This window comes from Camellia sinensis, chromosome 14, assembly GCF_055761805.1.
Source record: "Camellia sinensis isolate YWXY chromosome 14, ASM5576180v1, whole genome shotgun sequence".
Lineage (NCBI taxonomy): Eukaryota > Viridiplantae > Streptophyta > Magnoliopsida > Ericales > Theaceae > Camellia > Camellia sinensis.
In genome coordinates, this window is record NC_138974.1 from 134811664 (window position 1) to 134837045 (window position 25382).

At 42.3% G+C, this 25382-nt stretch overlaps 1 protein-coding gene across 1 annotated transcript in view; it reads left to right on the forward strand.

The window, feature by feature from the left end:
• LOC114310108 (L10-interacting MYB domain-containing protein-like) overlaps positions 1 to 25382 on the forward strand; it is a 49881-nt gene that overhangs the window by 21253 nt on the left and 3246 nt on the right. Inside the window, exons 3-4 of the mRNA XM_082905295.1 lie at positions 24721 to 24957; positions 25017 to 25375. Coding sequence (XP_082761421.1) covers positions 24721 to 24957; positions 25017 to 25375 — 596 coding nt within the window. The remainder of the gene's footprint in view (positions 1 to 24720; positions 24958 to 25016; positions 25376 to 25382) is intronic.

The window sequence follows — 25382 nt, forward strand, 5'->3', positions numbered from 1 at the left end:
GATCCTCCGAAGCCCGAGGCAAATAAGAAATGGGATAGCATGCACAAACAAAGAGCATGTCGTCGAAAGCCTTGCCAATGATGGTCATCGCGGTCACCGGCATCAGAAAATCAGCAAATTAAACTCGGAACATCCAACGCCCCGTCACAAATCAAAGAACGAGCGTCGGGTATTGAAAGCCCACACATTTGTCCTAAGGCTTGGGCGTGGCCGAAGTGAAGTTGGGGCAAGATTTCCTCGTCGCGCTCAGACTCCATTAAAGCTTGGAAATCTTCAAAGGTAGGACATACCTCTTGCCCGCTAAAGCTAAAGACATGTATTACCGGATTCCAAAACCTTGCCGCGGCGTGAAGAAACGGAAAGTGCAGCGGAGTGCGACTCAACGTAAATAGTGCATTTATGCCGAAACCCCGGAAGTTCAGCTTTTCCGAGCCGTCCAAGTTGGCAATCCAAACTGTGAGATTTTGGGCAAGAAACTCTTCCATTTGGAGCAAATCAGTGTTGAATTGAGGAAAACTACGAAACTGAGACCCTTTGTAGGGGATAAGGTGTGAGTGGAGGATAGGTGTCAGCATTCTGGTGGTCTTTACCATTTATGGCCGGCCGGCCAAATCTAGTGCTGACCGACCACCATTTTTGGCCAGTGGCCATCTCTCATGGCCGATGGCCCTCCTCCTTATTCCATAAGCTGCTTATGAGTTGAACATGCTGAATAATTGTGGTTGGAACCTTCCCCGATGCCTTCCGGTGGTGATCTCGCGAAGTCACGTCTATTTGTTTATCAAGTTGTTGTACATTTGCTTATCGAGTTGTATGTCACATTCCTCAAATCTTTGCATTTGCTTAATCAAGTTGTATTTACACCCGGTCAGCTCATTGAGTTCTTTGTTGTTGCTTATCGAGTTATTTTGTCGTTGGTCAGCTCACTACCTGATTATTACGATGCAAGTGCTTAGTTTTCAAACAAAATTTCAATTTCATTCACATTGTTATGTGATGCCACGCGATGCAATGCATAGGGCAACAAATGAAACACCTTTTTAAACAAAATAGTTGTTTCATTTCCACCATGTCTTTTGCAAAAGGATGCATAGTTTTGAAGAAAGTAAAACCTGCCTGAGGTAGTGCAATGTGCTTAAAACTAACAGTAGAAAAGGAAAGTAAAGAAAAGGGAGAGCACGGTAGCAGAGTGTTTGGATTAACACCGGTGGCCTCCCCCTATGATAGATGCACCTCCTGCGCCCTTGTTCGGGTCAATTATACAGTTTGGCACCTTCATTACTCAAGATAGTGCAAGAAAGTGCGCTTTGGAATGTTAACTGGTCTTCGTGCTGACCTCGAGCCATGTCTTCTGTGTGCGATGTTCGGTGCGTGCAAGGAGCATCATTTTTCATATCCTTTTGTGCCTCGCGGAGTCTGCAAATCGCTTTAAACATGTTGTATTACATTACTTTGATATGACTATGATTAGCACGCTCGTTATGCGTCTTGCTTTCAACAAATGTCTCATCTTGATTTGGTTGCATCTCAACAAATGCGAATGGCATGCCTTCACTATACTTATATTGTACATGTGTTCAAGTTCCTTTCAATACACATTGCATGCGTTGTCGCGTTATGCTCTACTTACATGTGTTCAAGTTCCTTTTTATACACATTGCATGCGTTGTCGCGTTATGCTCTACTTACATGTGTTCAAGTTCCTTTTTATACACATTGCATGCGTTGTCGCGTTATGCTTTACTTACATGTGTTCAAGTTCCTTTCTATACACATTGCATGCGTTGTCGCGCTATGCTTTACTTACATGTGTTCAAGTTCCTTTTTATACACATTGTATGCGTTGTCGCGTTATGCTTTACTTACATGTGTTCAAGTTCCTTTTTATACATATTGCATGCGTTGTCGCATTATGCTTTACTTACATGCGTTCAAGTTCCTTTTTATACACATTGCATACGTTGTCGCGTTATGCTTTACTTACATGTGTTCAAGTTCCTTTCTATACACATTGCATGCGTTGTCGCGTTATGCTTTACTTACATGTGTTCGAATCCCTTTCTATACACATTGCATGCGTTGTCGCGTTATGCTTTACTTACATGTGTTCGAATCCCTTTCTATACACATTGCATGCGTTGTCGCATACGCTTTACTTACATGTGTCTATATCTTCACACATTGTGCACGTTGTCACATGTTCTTTACTTACATGTGCTTAGGCCTTCATAGCATTGTTATGCTTGCCTTTAGTCGCATTATTATGCTTCCCACTCGATTTGCATTGTCACGCACTTTCAATTGCAATGTCATGCCTACTACTAACGATATTGCACCTGTTAAGTTTCTCTCTTTTACAGGCACGATATTGTATGTACGGTTCATTTGAAGCTGGTGCAACCAGACGAACCGCACAGGTATTGTATTTTTCGAGTGAGACTTATCGAGAATTGCATAATTCTTTTACATCTTTTCTGCATTGTAGTGTAGTTGGATTTGTGTTTGCTAGCTTAAAACTGTCGCATATTATGCTTCGTTACAACTTTCTTCGCATGATCATAAGTTATGTTCAGCTTCTTGCATTGTCAGTTGCATTTTGCCCCTGCCCTCTGGCACATATCTTATCTGTAGCTTGTATGTTTGTCTAAGTTTTCGGCCTTGTCAAAAATGGGTCATCTCTGGGCTTTGACACTCACTCACGTCATTGTTATGACTTTCGAGTTCTATCAAAGAGGGGCAACTGTAGACACCCCATTTTTGACCGTCCTCAAGACTTGGACGTCACCGCTTGAACACTCGGTGATCATCCATGTTCGTGTTTGTTTTGAGTTCCCGGAGGCCTTGGCTACACGCCTTGCCTCAGGATCTCTCGACTTGCTTGTTCTGTGCTTGGTTTTACACCAAGGACTTGTTTGTTTTTTGCACCTAAGAGTAGGGAGTAGCTTGCTAGCTACCCCTAATATCCATCGGCCATAGCTTGAGGCCACCGGCCGTGTTTTGAGGCTACCGGCCATTGGTGAAATAGTCCATTGGCCGGTCGGCATTTTTTGTGGCCGGCCGACCACCTGTTTGGCAGATGGCCTCATTTTCTGGCCGGTACCACCTTTTTTCCTTTTACAGGCATAATGCATGCCAGCTGTGCCAGTTGGAATGCACGGACCCTCCTCCCCATGCACGAGTGTGGCTGTTTTGCCCCTTTTGTACCTTTTTGGTCTAGCTTCTTGAGGAAGCTTGGACCTTTGTCTTAGCTTCCTCAAGAAGCTTAAACCCTGTCCCAGCTTCCTCAGGAAGCCTTGGCCCCTTTGCCTTGGCTTCTTTAAGAAGCCTTGGCCCCTTTTGTTAGCTTCTCTTGGAAGCTTAACACTTTTGTTGGTCTATATAAGAGCCCCATCCTCCTCCTTTGTGGAGGTTGAGAAAAACCAGAGCAAAATACATATATATATATATATATATATATATCTGATATACATCTTCTCTCTCTATATCTCCCTCTCTCTCTCTCTTCATTTATGTGTGTTTGAGGGCCTAAAAGGGTGATTTGTTCTTACTTTTGCACTAAAACACACACCATTACACCATACTTCGACTTTGGGAGGTGTTGAGGGTTTATTCTTGAGGTTTTGAGCTGGTTTTGATCAGAAGAAGGTGGTTGGACTTGCTGTTCTTGAGGTGTTCTTCAAGGATAACACTTTTGCTTTAGATTTCCCAATCTTGCACTAGCTTTTGACCTGCTTTGCATATTGATTTGAGCTTCGTGTATAACTGAAAAAATTATTGTATTTGCATGCTTAAGATACTTCATTAAGGTCATTTTGTTGTTTGGGGTCAATCTCCCCCTCTTAGGCTTTGTTTGGCCCTTTTTGTGCTCTCTTTGATAAGCTTCGGGGACTTTTGTGTATTGGCCTTCTCACCACTGAAATCCAGTGGATTTTCAGTGCTGAAGAAGGGGTTTTGAAGTATTGCATAAGGGAGGGACACCCCACTCCCTTGGTCTCTCTTTTGTTTGCATTTTTGGCCCATAAGGGTAGCATGTATGATTAGTTGTTCTTGGCTTCATTCTAGAGGTTTTTGGGTGTTATTGGGTCATATTATGCCTCTGTTTTTAGTCAGATTAAAGGTCCCTTGCATGCATAATATACTTGCTTTGTATTCCCCCGTTATGCCTAGAAGTGCATCATGCATTTAACCTACTATGCTCTCATGTTTTGGCCTTACTTTGTGAAGTTTTTAGCCATGTCTTACCATGCTTAAGGTCTGTTGGGAGCTTATTTGATCATATTTACCATGTTTGGTATAGCCCCTTTGTATTTTGGCTTGTAAGCCTTGAGGGTGTGAGTCATGAGCATGTTTTAGTTGGGTTGTTTCAATGATTTGGAGTCATTTCACATGCCATTTCAGTCCCTAATCCATGTTCCTATGCTTGTATCCATCACCCTTTTCATGCCTTGAAGAGGTGTCCTTTGTGCCTTGAAATGAGCATTGTGCATGCTTATGTATTTAAGTTTTTGGGGTTGCCATATCAGTGGGTTTTGGGGCATATTTTGATGCATAAAAACTCTGTTTTGGGTTGCTTAGTTCATGCCATGTTTGCTTGGGGTAGGTGTTGAGCAATGCTCTCTTTTGTGGCCTTGAATACCTTCTATTTTGCATCCATTCCGTAGCATGTCTTGGTGTCATCTTTTGCATGCCTTTTAGAGTTTAACATGAGTGTTTAATGTCCAAGCATATTGCCTTTAAATATGCTTAGAGTTGTCTCCTTCCATGCTTAGACGATAGGCCTTGGTGTGTGCATGCCTGCATGCATAAGTTGTGTCATTTTTTACCCTTTTGGCCACTGTCTTAGGGTGTGGCTGAGGCCTCCCATTTCAGTCTAAGTCCATTATTGTACATAGTTGTATGTTTGACTTGTTGCCTCTCGTTGCATGCTTGCATTGTACCATGTTTGTATCACATGTTAAATTGCATTGTATTGCCTCTTGCATGATTAGCACATTGCATGCTTGCATAATAGATTGCATTGCATTTGGCATGTTTTGCATCTTAGCCTCATGTTACATTCTTGAGCCATGTTTGTATACATGCATTGCATTACTTGGTTTGGGGTGTCAAACCAAGCATGAGGATTGAGAGTGTTCGTACTCCAAGTGGCGTAACACGTCTCAATTCTCAGTCGCCGACGCCCTTGATCTCAATATGATAGGGTGTTAGCATTCATCTCTTTTGTTGCATGCATTTTACATTGAATGGCAAACTTGGCCTCTAAGGCCATCATGCATCAAAATGCATAATTGATGGCCCGAGGGCCGAGGGTCATGCTTTCTTGAGTCCATTGCGTGATGGGGAGTGTAGCCATGCTCACACTTGCCTAAAAATTCCATGCCATACACTGTTTGCCCTCTGCTGCTGTCAACTGCAGGATTCTGCAGGAAGGAATAGCCGGCCAGCTACTTTGAGTGCCGACCGACCAAATACAATTAGCCGGTGGCTCAACCAATGGTCGATGACTACTCCCTTCGGCCGGTGGTGTTCCCACTTGGTCGGTGATGCTCCCCAGTGTTCAGAGAAGTATCCTTGGGACTTGTGCAAATTTTCAAAGGAGTAGGGCAGTGTAAATAGAGGTAATAGTGGCGTGGTACGGGTTTCTGGGCGAGACGAGTCAAGCATGCATCATTCGCGCATTCCGAGACAGAGCTGCGGCAGTCTCTTTAGCTTCACATTTAAATTATTTTTGTGATTAATTTGTTAATTAATTAAGAGGGTCTGTAATAATTAATTAGCTAGGACAGTTGATTCATTATTCGGACTGTATTATTCTTTTAGACCCTTCGAGCGAGGGCAATTGTGTAATAAGTGTGTGTGAGTATGTGTATGTCTTCCAACCCCACTTCTTTCTTCCCTTTTATTTACCAACTTTCGATGGCTAGTATTAGGACATATTTAAATTAGCATACCCTATGTTATGCATGTGTGCATTCATACATTTGTCTTGCATGCATCGGGCTCGGCGCATTATACTAACTGCATTTGTGTTTCAATTCCAAATTGAATACGTGTTAGTTGTAGCATTTCGCATGTCATTTTAGAATAGTCGAGCCTATTATGTGTTGCATTAGGCATTTCTGTATAGTTAGGATCATGCATGGATTTCTAACATAGCTTTTGTTTTGGCTTGGAGTACTCAGTAAGCTTTTACGCTTTAGCATCCTTGCATGCGTGTGAGTGTTGCCATGACAACATGATTACCATGAGGCTATTTGCTTATGTGATATAACTGCTTGAATACCTGTGGATGGAGGTTGAATTACCTGAATTAAAATAATGCATTAAAACCGTGAGTTTTAAACCCACTTGATAGTGCAAAAACCATCTTTTCTAATGCCCACGTGAGGGTGGCAAAACCTGCATTTTAGCCTACTTACGAGTAGCAAACTGCTTTAAAAAACAAACATGAAATGTTTTGTTCTAACTCAGGCGATTCAGTCTATACTTGTATGTTGTGCGCATCACATAGTAAATTGTAACAACCCTCATACTGTTTACTGATTAAGGACTGATTGATTACCGATAATCACCGATTACTGCTAAACGAAACTGATAATGACTGATAACTGACTGATAATCGAACTGATTGAAGTACTGAACTGACTGACTGAAATTGGAAACCGAATTGATTGAGTATATGTTAGTTAAATTACATTCTATCTGTTTGATTGTCTGATTATCTGTTCATGTTTATATGTTTAAACTGCTAATTAAAGGCCTTATCGGCGGCCGAATTAGAAACCGATTGATGTTCCGTGACCCTCATAAGTTATGTGATTTTATAGTATAATTATCTGAAAATTGATTAGGTATGATTAAATTAGATTAAATTAAGCTAATTAAAGAGTTGGACTTAATTACCGTTTTGCCCTTGAGTGGGCCACTATCTCACACATCTTTAAGCCTTGTATACACTCATACACTTGAGCCTAAGACAACATTTCCTCAGCCATTTCCCCTCTCATTGCCGACCATAGAGTGAGAGTTAGGGAGGGAGAGAAGTGTTTTTGTTGATTTAGCTTGTGAATCTTGAAGAATTGAAGTGTATTTGCATATTTGAGCTCCCTCACTCCTAATTCTACAAGACTAAGGTAGGACATCCATCTTCTTGTTGCTGTTCTTGAGTTCATTCTTGCATGATTCATGTTAATTTGTAGAGCTAAGTCATGATTTGGTTCATTAATGATGGATTGGAGATCATTTCTTGCATGCATGTTGGTATTGTTGCATTTTGAGGTTGATTACATGGACATTAGTGCATGCATGCTCATATTGTTGTTATAGACCATGTTTCCAACTGGTTTGAAAAGAAATGAGCTCATTTGATCAAGCTTTGGAGTTTTAATTTGGTTTAAAACTCATGCATGACATGTTTGAATGTTGTTCTTGAAAATGGGTTTGAATATGGTTTTAATTGACTCACCTTTGGGGCTTGAATTCATAAATTGAGCTTTGAAACTTGTTATACATTGAATTTAATGATGTTTTCCAGAATTTGGGCCCAAGAGGTCGAGTTTGGAGTGGTTGAATGCTTGGTTTGAGCTTGGGAGGCAAATCTGGAAATTCCAGATTTGGCTTCCTCGCTCGAGCGAAGGATTCCCCGCTCGAGCGAGCACCTTCGTCCAGGGCTCCGCTCGAGCGACCATCGAGCGACGATCGCGCGTAAAATTTCAGCATCCAGTACTTTTACTGTTTTGCAGACCGCTCGAGCGAAGGATTCCTCGCTCGAGCGAAGCCTTTGATTTTGGACTTACGCTCGAGCGTAGAAAGTCTCGCTCGAGCGAGGCTCCTATTTTCAGCAAACTTTGCGAAATATTTTCTAAGTGTATTTTTGCATCCTCATCCCATCCTAGGCATTCTTAGGCCTAGTTTAAGACATTTAGATGAGGATATCATTGTAGAACACACCAAGGCAAATTAGGGATTAAGTTATAAGATTTCCCAACTGTGTAGCTTAGTGTGTGTTCAACCTGTGAACTGTGTAGGGTTGGCAACTGGGGAGACACGCTCTAGCATACTGTAGCCCAGAACTCTGTGAGTAACAATTGTGTAAAGATATGTTCAACTGATATCTTTTGAATACTGAACTGAACTGTTTTACTGAACCGGTATTACTGAATGAATGTATGTCCTTTATTTCTGAACTGTACTGTGGCATCCTTAGTACTTACTGTTTACTGTTACTGTTACTGCGACAGAATTCTCTGTCGGTTCCCTCGTGGAACCACTACTGTTTACTGACTGATGGCCATCATTACTGTTCGGTCTTTCAAGACCTACTGTTACTGTTATGCTAATGGATGTACCACATATGACTGTTTACTGTACTGAACAACTGAAATACTGATTGAATTGAACTGTTTTCATTACTGTAAGGACATTCATTCTAAACCCCTTTACGCTTTACGTTATTCACTGGGCTTTAGCTCACTGCTCATATATATATGTAGGTGTACAGGCACCAGATCGGAGCTAGGAGCGTCAGGGTTACTCCAGTTTTGTCAAGCCAGCCTTTGTGCCTCACTGCGAGGTTCCTAGTTGCCATGCTATGGCTTGGGGGTGTTTTGTTTGTTTTTCCCCCTTCTGTACTGTTTTGTACTGTTTTACTGTTCTGTATAGACCGAGTGTTACTGTACTGTTATCTAGGGTCGGGTCCCTAGTCTGAATGATTGTAAATATTGTGTATACTGTTTATGTATAAATGTATGAAAAGCCTTTTTGCATACAGACTGTCACAGCTCAATGGACACTATTTATTTACTGTATTGGCTTCCGCCAGGCCCTGTACTCTGTTTTACTGTATTACTGTTAAGCAGGCCTTCGGTAATCTCAGATTACTGGCCGGTTACGGTGCTAAACCCATAGGGCCGGGTTTGGGTCGTGACAGAGTGGTATCAGAGCGATACTTAACCACGAGTTATACCGCACACACGTGTCCAAATGAGCTATAGGGTGTCCTAGAAAGTGATTAGGGCATCTCATGAGCATGTTAAGTGTGTGATTACGTTATGACTGAATATCTGCTAATGTGTTAAACTGGTAAACAAATGACTGCTTATGTTTAAAACTGTTATAACTGCTTATAGTGAAATGGACAATGCAAATGAACCTGAATCCTCGTCTACCGAGGCAAGAATGGAAAGAATGGAAAGAATGATAGAACTGATAACTGCTAGACTTGAACAACAACAGAACCAACAGCCCCCACCTCCTCCTCCTCCGGTACAGCCGGAGCCTAATACGAATGTGGAGGATGGGGATATTATTGCTCTCACCCATAAATTCAGCAAGATGAAACCGCCATCCTTTCAGGGAGGCCTCGAACCGTTAAAAGCTGAAGCTTGGGTTCTGGAAACAGAAAAATTATTCGAAGTGTTTCCGTGCTCAGAAGCGAACAAAGTATTGTTAGCTACCTTCACCCTACAAGAAGAGGCTAGAAGGTGGTGGATGTTAATCCGTGATACAAATACCGTTATGACTTGGGCTCAGTTCAAGGAGTCCTTCTTTGAAAAGTACTTCCCTCAGTGTGTTAGGGATAGAAAAGTGACTGAATTTGAACAGCTGAAGCAGGGCACAATGACTGTTGCGGAATATGAGACGAAATTTACTGAGCTTGCTAGATACGCACCGCACATGGTGGATACCAAATATAAGAAGGCCAGAAAATTTGAAGGTGGCCTTAATGTGGCAATACTTGACCGGATAAATGTTTTGAAATTACCGACTTTTGTGGGTGTTCTCGACCGGGCATTGATGGCCGAGTCGAACATTGCAGCAGTGAAACAATCTGAACCACCAACAACGGAATGGCATGGTAAAAGGCAGGGTTTCAAATTCAAGAAAGGCAAGCACAACCCAGCCAACAAGAAACAGAATACGGGGTCGACAACTAGCCCCAGTCAAGGGAGTGGGTTCATACCACCCTGTCCTGAGTGTGGCAAGAAGCACAAGGGGGTTTGCTACAGAATATCTGGAGCCTGCTACAGGTGTGGCAAGGTGGGCCACATGGTTAAAGACTGCCCCTCTGCTCCACAAGCCAGTAGTAAAGCTGCACCAAGCGCAGCAGCATCCAATGCTCCACCAAAGCCTAACCCCAGAGCTACCGGGAAAGAGCCTGCGAGGCAAGGCCGAGTGTTCGCACTAGTACCGGGAGATGTGCAGAATACCGAGACCGTTGTGTCAGGTATTCTTTCTATTTGTGCACAAAATGCATATGTATTAATTGATTCGGGGTCTACACACTCTTATGTATCGCATGTTTTCTCACGGAAATTGAATAGACCCTTAGAACCTATGAACTATCTGCTAGTCGTATCATCACCCGTAGGGGGATCCATGACATGTGCTTATCTGTACCCCGCATGTGAAATCATTGTTGGGGATATGCATCTGTTTACTGATTTACTGCCATTGAACATTGATCATTTTGACGTAATACTGGGGATGGATTGGTTACAAAAATATCATGCCACTATTGACTGTGTGACCAAGCAAGTTGTTTTCCGTCCACCTGGTTTACCTGAATTTGTGTTTAATGGGAGTGGAGTAGTACCTCCTCCGTATTTGATTTCGTCAGTGAAAGCTGTTAAATTAATTAGAAAGGGGTGTAAGGGATATCTATGCTCTGTATTGACTGTATCTACTGATGATAATGCTAACGTGAACTGTATTCCTATAGTCAGCGAATTTCCAGATGTTTTTCCAGATAATCTTCCAGGGGATTTGACTGACAGGGAGATTGAATTTACCGTTGATGTGATTCCCGGAACACAACCAGTTTCTAAAGCTCCATACCGAATGGCTCCAACTGAATTGAAAGAATTGAAAGTACAACTGCAGGAACTGCTAGATAAGAAGTTTATTAGACCTAGCACTTCGCCATGGGGTGCTCCTGTTTTGTTTGTCAAGAAGAAAGATGGCTCACTGAGACTGTGCATTGACTACCGTGAACTGAATAAGGTAACTGTAAAGAACAAATACCCATTGCCGCGTATTGATGACCTGTTTGATCAGTTACAGGGTGCTAAAGTATTTTCCAAGATTGATCTCAGATCCGGATACCATCAGTTGAAGGTTAAACCGGAAGACATTGATAAAACTGCTTTTAGAACAAGGTATGGACATTATGAATTTCTAGTTATGCCTTTTGGAGTCACGAACGCACCAGTTGCTTTTATGGACCTCATGAACAGAATTTTTAAACCATACCTTGATGACTTTATTGTTGTATTTATTGATGACATATTGATTTACTCCAAAAGTATAGAAGAACATGAACATCATCTGAGACTTGCCCTACAAACCTTAAGAGAACAGAAACTGTATGCTAAACTGTCTAAATGTGAATTTTGGCTTGACCATGTTATGTTTTTGGGGCATGTTGTTAGCAAAGATGGAATTTCTGTTGATCCGCAGAAAATTGAAGCTGTAGTGAACTGGCCTAGACCAACAAATGTGACTGAAGTCCGAAGCTTTTTAGGATTGGCTGGATATTACAGGAGATTTGTCAAAGATTTCTCCAAAATTGCCCTACCACTGACGCAGTTAACACAAAAGGGGACATCATTTGACTGGACTGACCAAAGAGAATCTGCTTTCCAGGAGCTGAAAACTCGATTAGTGACTGCACCGGTTCTTACCTTACCCTCAGGTACGGATGGTTATACTGTATTTAGTGATGCTTCTCATAAGGGTTTGGGATGTGTTTTAATGCAGAATGGGAAAGTAATTGCCTATGCTTCCCGTCAACTGAGACCGCATGAAAAGAACTACCCGACCCATGATCTGGAACTTGCTGCAGTAGTATTTGCACTGAAAATCTGGCGTCACTATCTGTACGGGGTGACATGTGAAGTATACACCGACCACAAGAGTTTAAAGTATTTCTTCACACAGAAAGAACTGAATATGAGACAGCGGAGATGGCTGGAACTGATTAAAGACTATGACCTACAGATATTGTACCATCCGGGAAAAGCCAATACCGTTGCCGATGCATTGAGCCGGAAATCGATTGGAAACTTAGCCTGGTTGCTTACAGGACAGAAAGAGTTGCTTTGTGACCTTGAAAAATCTGAAATTGAAATTGTTTTACGGGAACAAGGTGGAACCTTAGCTGCTATTTCTGCTTAACCGGCACTGATTGAGGAAATTAAAGAGAAACAGCAACTGGATGATTTCTTGAAGAAGATCATCGAGGAAAGAGAATCTAAACCGAGACCGGGATTCAAATTTGAGAATAATGTACTGAAATTTCAAGAAAGACTGTGTGTACCGAATGATACTGAACTGAAAAGAAGAGTTCTGCAAGAAGGCCACAATTCGAAATTGTCTATCCATCCGGGGAATACGAAAATGTACCAAGATCTGAAACAGAATTTCTGGTGGCCGGGAATGAAGAAAGAAATTGCTGATTTTGTATCCAAATGTCTTCATTGCCAACAGGTCAAAGCTGAACATCAACGACCTGCCGGACTATTGCAACCCCTACCCATACCAGAGTGGAAATGGGAGCATATCACGATGGATTTTATCGTTGGATTACCTCGCTCCAGAAAAGGTATGGATTCAATTTGGGTTATGGTTGATAGACTAACCAAATCTGCTCACTTCTTACCTGTCAAGACGATTTATAATGCGGACAAATTGGCTGTTATCTATATTGATGAAATTGTAAGACTGCATGGAGTGCCTGTGTCTATTGTTTCTGACAGGGATTCGAAGTTTACATCGAGGTTTTGGCAAAGTCTACAGACTGCATTGGGTACTGAACTGAGACTGAGTAGTGCCTACCATCCTCAGACAGATGGCCAATCAGAAAGGACCATCCAAACTCTAGAGGATTTACTGAGAATGTGTGTCCTTGATTTTCAGGGAGACTGGGAAAGTCATCTGCCATTAGTTGAATTCGCCTACAACAACAGCTACCATTCGAGTATTGGAATGGCGCCTTTTGAGGCATTGTATGGCAGAAAATGTAGATCTCCAATCTGCTGGGCAGAAGTTGGAGATGGGCCTTTGCTTGGGCCCGAGATTGTGTATGAAACAACTGAAAAAGTGAAACTGATACAGCAAAGACTGAAAACTGCACAGAGTAGACAGAAAAGTTATGCAGATGTCAGAAGACGGGACAGAGAGTATGAAGTGGGTGATCACGTTTTTGTGAAAGTGACACCAATGAAAGGCCAGACTCGTTTTGGAGTCAAAGGCAAGTTAGCGCCGAGATACGTCGGACCATATGAGATCATTGAGAAAATCAATCCGGTGGCGTATCAAGTTGCGCTTCCTCCTGAAATGGAGCATATGCATAACGTCTTCCACATTTCTATGTTAAGAGATTATCTCCGGGATCCCTTCCATGTAATAGAGCCTACCCACGTGGTGTTGAGTGATGACTACACTTACGAGGAACGGCCTATACAGATTGTAAACAGACGAATCAAGAAACTGAGGAACAAAGAGATCCCGTTAGTGAAAGTTGACTGGCAAAACCACGGTGGCGTGTATGCCACTTGGGAAAGGGAAGATGACATGGCTAAACGATATCCCGAACTGTTTCCACTGAATCCTGTTTTCTTCCAGAATGAAGGTAACTCGAGTTTAGAGGACTAAACTCTTTATAAGGAGGGGAGACTGTAACAACCCTCATACTGTTTACTGATTAAGGACTGATTGATTACCGATAATCACCGATTACTGCTAAACGAAACTGATAATGACTGATAACTGACTGATAATCGAACTGATTGAAGTACTGAACTGACTGACTGAAATTGGAAACCGAATTGATTGAGTATATGTTAGTTAAATTGCATTCTATCTGTTTGATTGTCTGATTATCTGTTCATGTTTATATGTTTAAACTGCTAATTAAAGGCCTTATCGGCGGCCGAATTAGAAACCGATTGATGTTCCGTGACCCTCATAATTTATGTGATTTTATAGTATAATTATCTGAAAATTGATTAGGTATGATTAAATTAGATTAAATTAAGCTAATTAAAGAGTTGGACTTAATTACCGTTTTGCCCTTGAGTGGGCCACTATCTCACACATCTTTAAGCCTTGTATACACTCATACACTTGAGCCTAAGACAACATTTCCTCAGCCATTTCCCCTCTCATTGCCGACCATAGAGTGAGAGTTAGGGAGGGAGAGAAGTGTTTTTGTTGATTTAGCTTGTGAATCTTGAAGAATTGAAGTGTATTTGCATATTTGAGCTCCCTCACTCCTAATTCTACAAGACTAAGGTAGGACATCCATCTTCTTGTTGCTGTTCTTGAGTTCATTCTTGCATGATTCATGTTAATTTGTAGAGCTAAGTCATGATTTGGTTCATTAATGATGGATTGGAGATCATTTCTTGCATGCATATTGGTATTGTTGCATTTTGAGGTTGATTACATGGACATTAGTGCATGCATGCTCATATTGTTGTTATAGACCATGTTTCCAACTGGTTTGAAAAGAAATGAGCTCATTTGATCAAGCTTTGGAGTTTTAATTTGGTTTAAAACTCATGCATGACATGTTTGAATGTTGTTCTTGAAAATGGGTTTGAATATGGTTTTAATTGACTCACCTTTGGGGCTTGAATTCATAAATTGAGCTTTGAAACTTGTTATACATTGAATTTAATGATGTTTTCCAGAATTTGGGCCCAAGAGGTCGAGTTTGGAGTGGTTGAATGCTTGGTTTGAGCTTGGGAGGCAAATCTGGAAATTCCAGATTTGGCTTCCTCGCTCGAGCGAAGGATTCCCCGCTCGAGCGAGCACCTTCGTCCAGGGCTCCGCTCGAGCGACCATCGAGCGACGATCGCGCGTAAAATTTCAGCATCCAGTACTTTTACTGTTTTGCAGACCGCTCGAGCGAAGGATTCCTCGCTCGAGCGAAGCCTTTGATTTTGGACTTACGCTCGAGCGTAGAAAGTCTCGCTCGAGCGAGGCTCCTATTTTCAGCAAACTTTGCGAAATATTTTCTAAGTGTATTTTTGCATCCTCATCCCATCCTAGGCATTCTTAGGCCTAGTTTAAGACATTTAGATGAGGATATCATTGTAGAACACACCAAGGCAAATTAGGGATTAAGTTATAAGATTTCCCAACTGTGTAGCTTAGTGTGTGTTCAACCTGTGAACTGTGTAGGGTTGGCAACTGGGGAGACACGCTCTAGCATACTGTAGCCCAGAACTCTGTGAGTAACAATTGTGTAAAGATATGTTCAACTGATATCTTTTGAATACTGAACTGAACTGTTTTACTGAACCGGTATTACTGAATGAATGTATGTCCTTTATTTCTGAACTGTACTGTGGCATCCTTAGTACTTACTGTTTACTGTTACTGTTACTGCGACAGAATTCTCTGTCGGTTCCCTCGTGGAACCACTACTGTTTACTGACTGATGGCCATCATTACTGTTCGGTCTTTCAAGACCTACTGTTACTGTTATGCTAATGGATGTACCACATATGACTGTTTACTGTACTGAACAACTGAAATACTGATTGAATTGAACTGTTTTCATTACTGTAAGGACATTCATTCTAAACCCCTTTACGCTTTACGTTATTCACTGGGCTTTAGCTCACTGCTCATATATATATGTAGGTGTACAGGCACCAGATCGGAGCTAGGAGCGTCAGGGTTACTCCAGTTTTGTCAAGCCAGCCTTTGTGCCTCACTGCGAGGTTCCTAGTTGCCATGCTATGGCTTGGGGGTGTTTTGTTTGTTTTTCCCCCTTCTGTACTGTTTTGTACTGTTTTACTGTTCTGTATAGACCGAGTGTTACTGTACTATTATCTAGGGTCGGGTCCCTAGTCTGAATGATTGTAAATATTGTGTATACTATTTATGTATAAATGTATGAAAAGCCTTTTTGCATACAGACTGTCACAGCTCAATGGACACTATTTATTTACTGTATTGGCTTCCGCCAGGCCCTGTACTCTGTTTTACTGTATTACTGTTAAGCAGGCCTTCGGTAATCTCAGATTACTGGCCGGTTACGGTGCTAAACCCATAGGGCCGGGTTTGGGTCGTGACATAAATCTAGGCTAAAAACCGGAATAAGAACGCATAATGTTTTCAAAACAAGATATCATGGTTAGTAGAGGCCGATCTTCGGATCGGGCGAGAGGGGGTGCTCATAGCTGACCTTTCCCAATCGTACCCAAGTTCCTGAGCCGAGGCATCTCTGGTGATGACGAACACGTGGCCTTAGGCAAACGAGTCAGGGTTTCCTAAATTCTTCCAAAATAAAATATTTAGGTGGCGACTCTTTATCTGGCAAAGCAGTCCATGTTTGGCATTTCTTTACAAAAATCTGTTTTTCAAAACGATTTGCCGGATTTGGACTCTTTGGTTCAGATTAAGAACCGTGACAATTAGAGTCCGAACTGTAGTGAGCCCAAAACGAACAGAACGGGACTCATTCTCCCGGGGCATTCGGGGACGTCTACAGGGGGCATACCACTTGGAAGATTTGGAAGGAAAAGGCATACCCCGGCCATAGAATGCGGCCAACCTCAAACTTTATTATTTTTAGCATTTTACGTTCGTATATAATTTTTTGTGGAAAGACTTGTTCTCCCTATACTTCTGAATGTAACACGCTTTTTGTCAAGTATAATAGAAGTGACTTATCTTTGCTTAAGCATTCTGTTGTTTTCGACGCTTACTTTGAGATTTAAACCGAGATGTTTTATTCCGGTTAAATGAGTTGATGATTTACTCAACTCTGTGATTACAACTGAGATGTTTTACTCCGGTTGAATGAGTTAATGATTTACTCAACTCTGAGATTTCAACCGAGAAGTTTTACTTTGGTTGAATAAGTTGATGATTTACTCAACTATGTGATTTCAACCGAGATGTTTTATTCCGGTTAAATGAGTTGATGATTTATTCAACTTTGAGATTTAAACCGAGATGTTTTACCTCGGTTGAATGAGTTGATGATTTACTCAACTCTGATATTTCAACCGAGAAGTTTTACTCCGATTGAATGAGTTGATGATTTACTCAACTCTGTGATTTTAACCGAGATGTTTTATTCTGGATTAATGAGTTGATGATTTACTCAGCTTTGAGATTTAAACCAAGATGTTTTACTCCTGTTAAATGAGTTGATGATTTGCTCAACTCTGTAATTACAATCGAGATGTTTTACTTCGGTTGAATGAGTTGATGATTTACTCAACTCTGAGATTTCAACCGAGAAGTTTTACTCTAGTTGAATGAGTCGATGATTTGCTCAAGGGTTGGTCAAAAGGTTTAACCGAGGTGCTGTACCCCGGCTAAAGTATTTGACATTTTGCTTAATTGTTCCTGCCGAGATGATGAAACTAAAGCAGTGCAATAGTTAACGAAATCAAAACTTTTCATTGATGAGAAGTCGAATTACATAAGGGGGGGCTGGCAGCTCGGTTACATTCTTTAAAAAAAAAAGAAAAGAAAACTAAACTACGAGGGACAGGTCGGTGAAGTCATCCCTGGTTGCAGTTGCCTCCAGGTCGACCGTGGTTGTGGTTTCTTAGACACCGATCCCAACTTGGCCGGCCTACTTTGGGCGGTTATCTCCCTCGGCAGTTTCCTCGGCCTCCTCCGCGCCTTCTTATTCCTCGGCCTCAACCTGCAATGCGGTGAAGACGTCGTTGGCATATGGCACCATGTATGTCGGCAGAAAGGCAACGGGGGGAGAGGCAAACACGTCGGTCCCAGATCCTTGACTGAGCTGTTCGCAAGCAACTTTCCACTCGGACTTGAAGAAAATGTCCTTGGTGGCCTCCACTTGCTTGGTGTAGTTTTCCTCGACCTTATTGAAACCTTCGTTGTTTGCCTTGTCCAGTTCGTCCTTCCTCGATTGCTTTAACGCTTCCAGCTCGGCTCGAAGAGCGTCCCTTTCTTTCTCGGCGGCTCCCAGTTGGTCGAGTAATTTGGAGTTGTCGATGTTTGCGATCTCCAAAGAGGCCTTTGACCGTCCCAGCTCGGTCTGCAAATGCTCAACCTGACTGGCGACGTCGGTCGCTTTCAGCCAGAGTCTATGAATCCGTTCCATCACTAGATGTTGCTTCTGGATAGCCTGCAAGAAGAGTGTTTGATTTAAGAAAGGAAACCGAGCAAACACTTAAAAATATTTGAATAAAGCATGCAAAACTCTTACTCGGGTCATAGACTTGACCGAGGACTTCACCAGCCGGGTGTCGGGCACGTGGTCGCTGCCGACCACGTCGCTCGGCAGTAGGAGGGCTTTTGTCAGGTCGAAGGCTAGGAGGTGTTCCTTGTCGCCTTTGACCGAAGCGATTGTCGGTATCTCCTTACCCCGGTGTTTCAACTAGGGCTTCCAGGGCGGTGTTAGCTCGGTTGTGACCGCGGGTTGCTCGGTGTTCAGCTCCGCGACGAGCTTGGCTGAGGGATCAGCGGTTCGAGGCCTTTTCCCAGCTCGGCGGGTGTCCTTGCTGGCCTGTGCGGGGAGGGTTGATGCCAAGGCAATAACGACCTCAGATGTTTGCCCGGCTCTTGAAGTGCGAAGTGGGATGCTCGGTAGCTCGGTGGATGTGGCGATGATGAGATTTTTGATGCGGCTTGATTTTGCCATCTCCTCTTCTTCGGTCAATCGGATTAGGGACACGTCCGGTAGTGTTGGGTCGGGTGGTGGAGACGACCCCCAATGGAAGTCGATTACTCTACTCTGGCGGGGAGCAGAGTATCTGTAGGTCGGCACGTAACCGAGAAGGTCGTGGCAGTCCCGGTTAGGATACCGAAGCACGGTTCTGATGGCTTCTTCGTTGGGATAATGGTAGTTGGCTTGCAAAGCTTCGATTGCTGCAGAGAGGAGAAGAAGAAAAGATATTAAGTACAGAATATAGAAAGAAAGTAATTTGACCGAGCAGTTAGCACAGCTTACATGTTGAACCGAAGTTCTTGCTGATATACCAGCCCGGCACGTCGACTATTTCATAATTACCGGACACCCAAAAAAAGTCGTCGTCATGCATGTCTTTGTCTGGGGTGCCGGTCACTATTTTCTCCTTGCTTAGTCTAATTTTTAAATAGTAGTTGAGACCATCGCCAGTATGCCCTAGGGTGTACTGGCGAAGTATCTCGGCTAGTCCTAGGCTCAGGCCTAGCCGGTTGTTCAGCTTGGCTATCCCATTAATTATCCTATAAGTGTTGGTTGAAACTTGGGTTAGTGCTAGCCCGGTGCGCCTCAGGAACTCGCACATTAAAGGGTTGATCGAGAAGCAAAGGCCGCCTTCGATAATGGAAAGCATGGTGAAAGGGCACTGGTCTAGTCTGCCCCAAGGGGTTGTGTCCTCGGCACTGAGCTCTAGTTGTACGTCGGCGTGGACATCATATTTTTCTCGGAACACGGCTAATGCGACTGGCGTGTCAACCAAGAAGCGGTAACGCCCCATGTGGAGCCGACTGGTTTTAGCACGGCTGAGTTGGTTTGGAAAATTTCTCGGTTGATGGCTGCTTGTCCTTAGAGAGCCTCAGTATTGGTGCGTGGTCCCCTTGGACTCTGCAGTAAAAGGAAGTTTAAGTGTAAGCGGGAGCGTGGTCACGCAAAACGAGGTTGACTTTAGCTCGATCAGATGGAGTGCCTAACCATCTCGGTCACAAGGGTAAACCCAGAAGCTCGGTCGCTCAAGCGGGCTAGATTTTAGCCCGGTCGAGCGGTCCAACACTTTGTTACCTCGGTTCATACGTGAGTTTTGCAAACCTACAACTTGCTCGGTGTTGGTGTTTTTTTGGATCAAACGAAGACCTAGAGCCCAGTCCGCCCCAGATCCTTGTGCGTTCATCACTGAGGTTGAAGAACAGTAAAGAGAGCAGGGGCAAATGAGGGTTTTGGGGGGTTATATCCTAAAACCAATGGTTTTTCGTGCCCAAAAATGTGAAATCCCAAATGAAAAAGCAATAAAGGGGTTCGAAGAACTTACCAGAATGGGACAAAAGTCGAGTCTTCAAGCACGAACGCAGTAGAAAGCAAGAATGGAGCTTGAAAAAGCAATGGAGGGCACTGCAGGTCGTCTGGGGATATGACGCGTTTAAAGGAGAAAAGAACCGCCTAATTTTGAATATGAAAAGACATTTGGGTTGGCTGCTCGAGGCCAATAAATGATCGACGCGTGTCCCAATTGACGGCGGCGTCAGTATTGAACAGACAGTAAGGCGAGTTGGAGCGCCGATCGAACAGATCGAGAAACCGAGCTTAGGGATTAGCGCGGTTAACGTTTTGCGAACTAAGAACCGATGGAGAATCTACCCCGATCGGAACAAGTAATCCAAGTCACGCTTGCGCGGATGGAATTAAGGGGCAATTGAGAGGGAGATTTATAATCTGGCTTTGGGCCGTGGAGGAAGGAGGACTGGATAGGGCCGAGCACGTTTGGGCCGAGCTAATTTGGTCCTGTTCCGAGTGGATTTCACTCGGTTTTGGCTCGGGCCCCCTGTTTAGGCCGAACTAACTGGGGCTTCCCTGGAGTTGATCTTGCTCGGTCCAGGCCTAGGCCTAGGCCCAGGCCCGAGGTCTAAGCCCCATGTTTGGACCGAGCTTACTTGGCCGAGATGACCGCCTACCAACCCGGGTTCCATGGGTTGCACGCGTAGCTCGGTGGGAAATGTCTTCTGTGCACGGCCGACCTGTCTTGAGCTCGGCTCTGCCGGAATGCTACTGTCACAACCCAAACCCGCCCCTAAAAGTTTGGGCATGACCTATTCAAAAACAGACTTGAAACCTGATATACATAACATATGGGGCCTGAACGGAAGCATTAAATATCAAAATTTGACAATAGAAACAAACTCCATTGAGCTACTACTATCATGCTAGGATCACAAACTTTAAACAGACAAATAAAATCTAAAACATACACCTGAATATCGGTTATATACGCACATATATACAAGCCCAGCTCTATAATTGGGCATACATCAAAAACATTTCAGAAGAAAGTATTATACACATTTCAACCTTAGGCCAATAAGTAAAGCGTAGCGCCAAAAGTTCATCAAGACTTCACAAAAATATGAGTGGCTTCATCTAGAGTCTGGGCACTCAAAGGTTGACAAAAAGAACGAGCATCATGGCTTAGGATTAACCACTTGGTTGTTTACCTACAGAAACAGACATAACATAAAGTGAGGCAAACTCAGTGGGGAATAGTACTTAAATGCTCAATTTACACATAACACCTAGCAACGCATACTTAAATACAAAGATCACGTAGTTAATCTGTTCCTGTTTTCATTTCAAAATGGCCTTAGGCCCAATCGTGAGGCATAGTGGCTTAAAACCCTTGAACACATTAACATTAAACTTTTAAACATGATGGCATATAGCCCTTGAACATATGGCATGGAGCCCTTAAACATGGTGGCATATAGCCCTTGTACATATGGCATGAAGCCCTTGTCAGAATGGCATAAAGCCCTTATCAGAATGGCATTACAGCCCTTGAACATATAGATATATGAACTCAAGAGGTGTCTCACACGGATTCTAGAGGTGACTCACATCGTAGCACTTAGTTCCGTGTAGCACTTTGTTTCATATTAGAATGGCATAAGCCTTTATCAGATTGGCATTACAGCCCTTAAAACATATTGGCATTAAAGCCCTTGAAACATATCGGCATTAAAGCCCTTGAAACATGTCGGCATTAAAGCCCTTGAAACATATATATATCTATATGAACCCAAGAGGTGTCTCACACGGATTCTAGAGGTGATTCACATTGTAGCACTTAGTTCCGTGTAGCACTTTGTTTCATTTCATAACAACTTATACAGATGGCCATGAGCCTCATAACTTTCACAGAATGGCTTTCAGCCACATAATTTTCACATATGTATGGACTCAAGAGGTGTCTCACATGGACTCTAGCGGTGGCTCACAATGTAGCACTTAGTTCCAAGTAGCACTTTGTTCCATACCAATAATTAGCAGGTCTTACAGACCAAACCATACATAAATGTCATTCCATAAACGGAAATAAATTCATACATATGCATTATGCTTGAATCATTAACAGAAATCAGAATTCATACTTACTTATACTTAGCCTTTTAATAGCGCTGGCAAATCAATAAAAAGCATTCTTGTTAGTTCCATAAAGAAATTCCTCAACATTGTGAACTTATAGTACACTTGAACTTGTACATATGTAAGCATGTAACGTAGCTTGTAACATACTTAAGCTTGTATCGTACTTAAACTTGTAACATACTTAAGCTTGTAACGCACTTAAACTTGTAACATACTTAAGCTTGTAACGTACTCAAACTTGTAACATACTTGAACTTATAACATGCGTATACTTGTAACATACTTGAATTTATAACATACATGAACTTGTAACATGCGTCTACTTGTAATATACTCGAACTTATAACATGCGTGAACTTGTAGCATGTGTCTACTTGTAACATACTTGAACTTATAACATACATGGACTTATAACATATTTGGACTTGTAACATACATGAACTTGTATATACTTGTACTTGTAACCTTACTTAAACTTGTACATATTTGAACTTGTCACATATATAAACTTGTAACATTCTTGAGTTTGTAACATTCTTGACTTGTAGCATACGTAAACTTATAACAGACTTAAACTTAGAACATACGTAAACTTGTAACTTAATTATTTGAACCACGGTATTATTACCCCTGGGTAAGGGCCTTGTGCTAAAGATGATGTGAATACTTCTACATATATGAATAATCATTCATTAACTTAATAGAAAACAGAGCATTTCTTGTTATATCATGTCATTATCATGCGCTTAACAAAATAGAATAATTCATATTCTTATGTGGGTTGCATACTGATGGTAAAACTTTACATTCATATCATAGATTCTAAACGATCTTGGGTTCCTTCGTAACATAATCTTAGATTCACACAAATATCATTCTTCAAGGATGAACATAGGTTCCACTTATTCTTTAAGAAATAACATAGTATGCTGATAAATAACAAATGGCTAATATTCGTAATTAACAGAACGTAAGGATTCCAAAATCATACCGACGTACGTGAATCTTTCAGCGTTCATATAAGTTCACATTCCTTTTCAATTGTCATAAATGTTCGTATAACACTTACAAGGAACAGAGCATTAGTGACAATAATTGTCAACAATAGATAAAATGTACATTTTTGTACTACTACTCACAGTGTTTAGGTGCTTGGTCCGCCCCTGTAGCTGACCCTCGAGGAACAAACAAATGAGTGAGCTTAGATGAGATTCCTCCACAATTTCAAAATTCCAATCGGTAGAACATGATAATCTTCAAGCTTCTTCACTTCTTGATGGGTAATCTTGATCAAAACTAAGGGAAATGGAAGGTATTGAAGATCAAGGACCTAGGGTTTTTCCTAGGACAGAGAAAAGAAGAGGGGAAAAGAAAATGTGAGAAATGATCTCAAAAATCCCGTTTTTTAAGCTGCTGACTCACAAAACCCGCTCGAGCGTCTATCTTCCCGCTCGAGCGTACCTGCTGCAAGCACAGATTTCAAAACTTTGAACAGGTATAACTCTCCCATCCGAACTCCGTTTTAGGTCGTTCTTGTGTCCAAATTGAAGCCCCGAAAATAAGCTTTCTAATGGTTCTAACCCCACATCCATATTTAGAGTGTGGAAAAAGAAAAGGGCAAATGAGTGATAGTTGGCCGTAAAATAACTATCCGAACTAAATTCTTTGGTCCAATCTTAACTTACCATCATATTATCACTTCAATCAATACCCCAAAATAAGATAAGAACATTCCAAATACACCAATAAGAATGTCAAAAATGAGCCCACGTGCTTCAGAAGTCCAGACTTAATCAGGCGACCCGCTCGAGTGCCTAAACTTGCGCTCGAGCGCGGAGACCAACAAAGCCGTCCGCTCGAGCGACCACTTCTATGCTCGAGCGGAAAATCTCCACTCCTGGAATTTCAGTCCGCCTGCAAAATTACTGGAAACCCCAAAAGTACGCTCGAGCGCCAACTACTCTGCTCGAGCGAAGGGAAAAATTTTAGATTGTTCGGTAAAGGTCACCAATTCCGGTTTCAAAGCCATAACCCAACAGATAGTTCTTCAATTCCAATAGAAAACACATTAACCCCTAATTAAATAAGGATAACTTTCTATACGTATTTTGGGGTCGTTACAGCTACCGAGCTCGGCCGTTATGGGGCTCGGCGAGTGGAGCACTCAGGCACGTTACGTAGCACGGTCGTGGAAGGCCGAGGTAATGCCGCCGGGCTACCGAGTTCCCGCTAATGTTGTCTGATGGTTTGGTTAGGTGGTGTTCGCTGGATTTGTGCTGACAGATGGGAGAGCAGCTCCACGTGTCGAGAGACTAATGGATGCAGAGTTGAGCGCAGAAAGTATATAAGCATGACTGCGCCCCCCATGCTGAAAGAAAAAAATATCATTTGGTGAGAGAAATCTAAACACTCAACTCTCTTCTTCTCTCTCTCTATCTTTGAGTGTGTGCTAACTTGACCGTCGGAGGGGTTTTCCGGCAACACACCGCCGGGTAGCTCACCGCCGTTGTGTTCTCAGGTCGATCGGGTAGATTTCGAGCTTGGACGAAAGGAGTACAGACAGCAACGAATATCTTTGCCCCGTACAAGAGTCTTAGGGTTATATTCTGCAGGTACACCCTGAGCTCGGTCATACAGGATCAAAACCATACCATACTATAAAGATTTTTGCGTGATATATAAAAATACAACTGTTGGAGGAAAAACTAATATGCCACTGTCAGAAACTGGTAGAGTGTTGGAAGGTTTAGAATCTCTGGCTACTACTGTTGATGATGGAGAACTAGGTGACAATTTGTTGGAATTGTCATCAAATTCAGGTGTTAACACAAAAACTCTATCAAGTACTGTTGATGATGAAGGTGTGAAGGCTCTTCATGAATCATGAATGATGAAGACTATAGCATTTCTATGTCAAAAGCTAGTAAGAGTGCGACACGTCAACCTGAAGCAGATACTGACTCCAGGATAGGTACTTGTTCAAGGACTTATTGGCAACCACCAATGGACCGTTATTTCATTGACCTCATGCTAGAGCAAGTGCAGAAAGGGAATCAAATTGATGATCTGTTTCACAAACAAACCTGGACAAAGATGATTGCCTCATTTAATGCTAGATTTGGATTTAAGTATGACATTGATGTTTTGAAAAATCGATATAAAACTCTGAAAAGGCAGTATAATGTTATAAAGAATCTTCTTAACTTGAACAGGTTTTTCTGGGATGAAACACGGCAAATGGTGACAGCTGATGATCGTGTCTGGCAAGATTATATTATAGCGATCC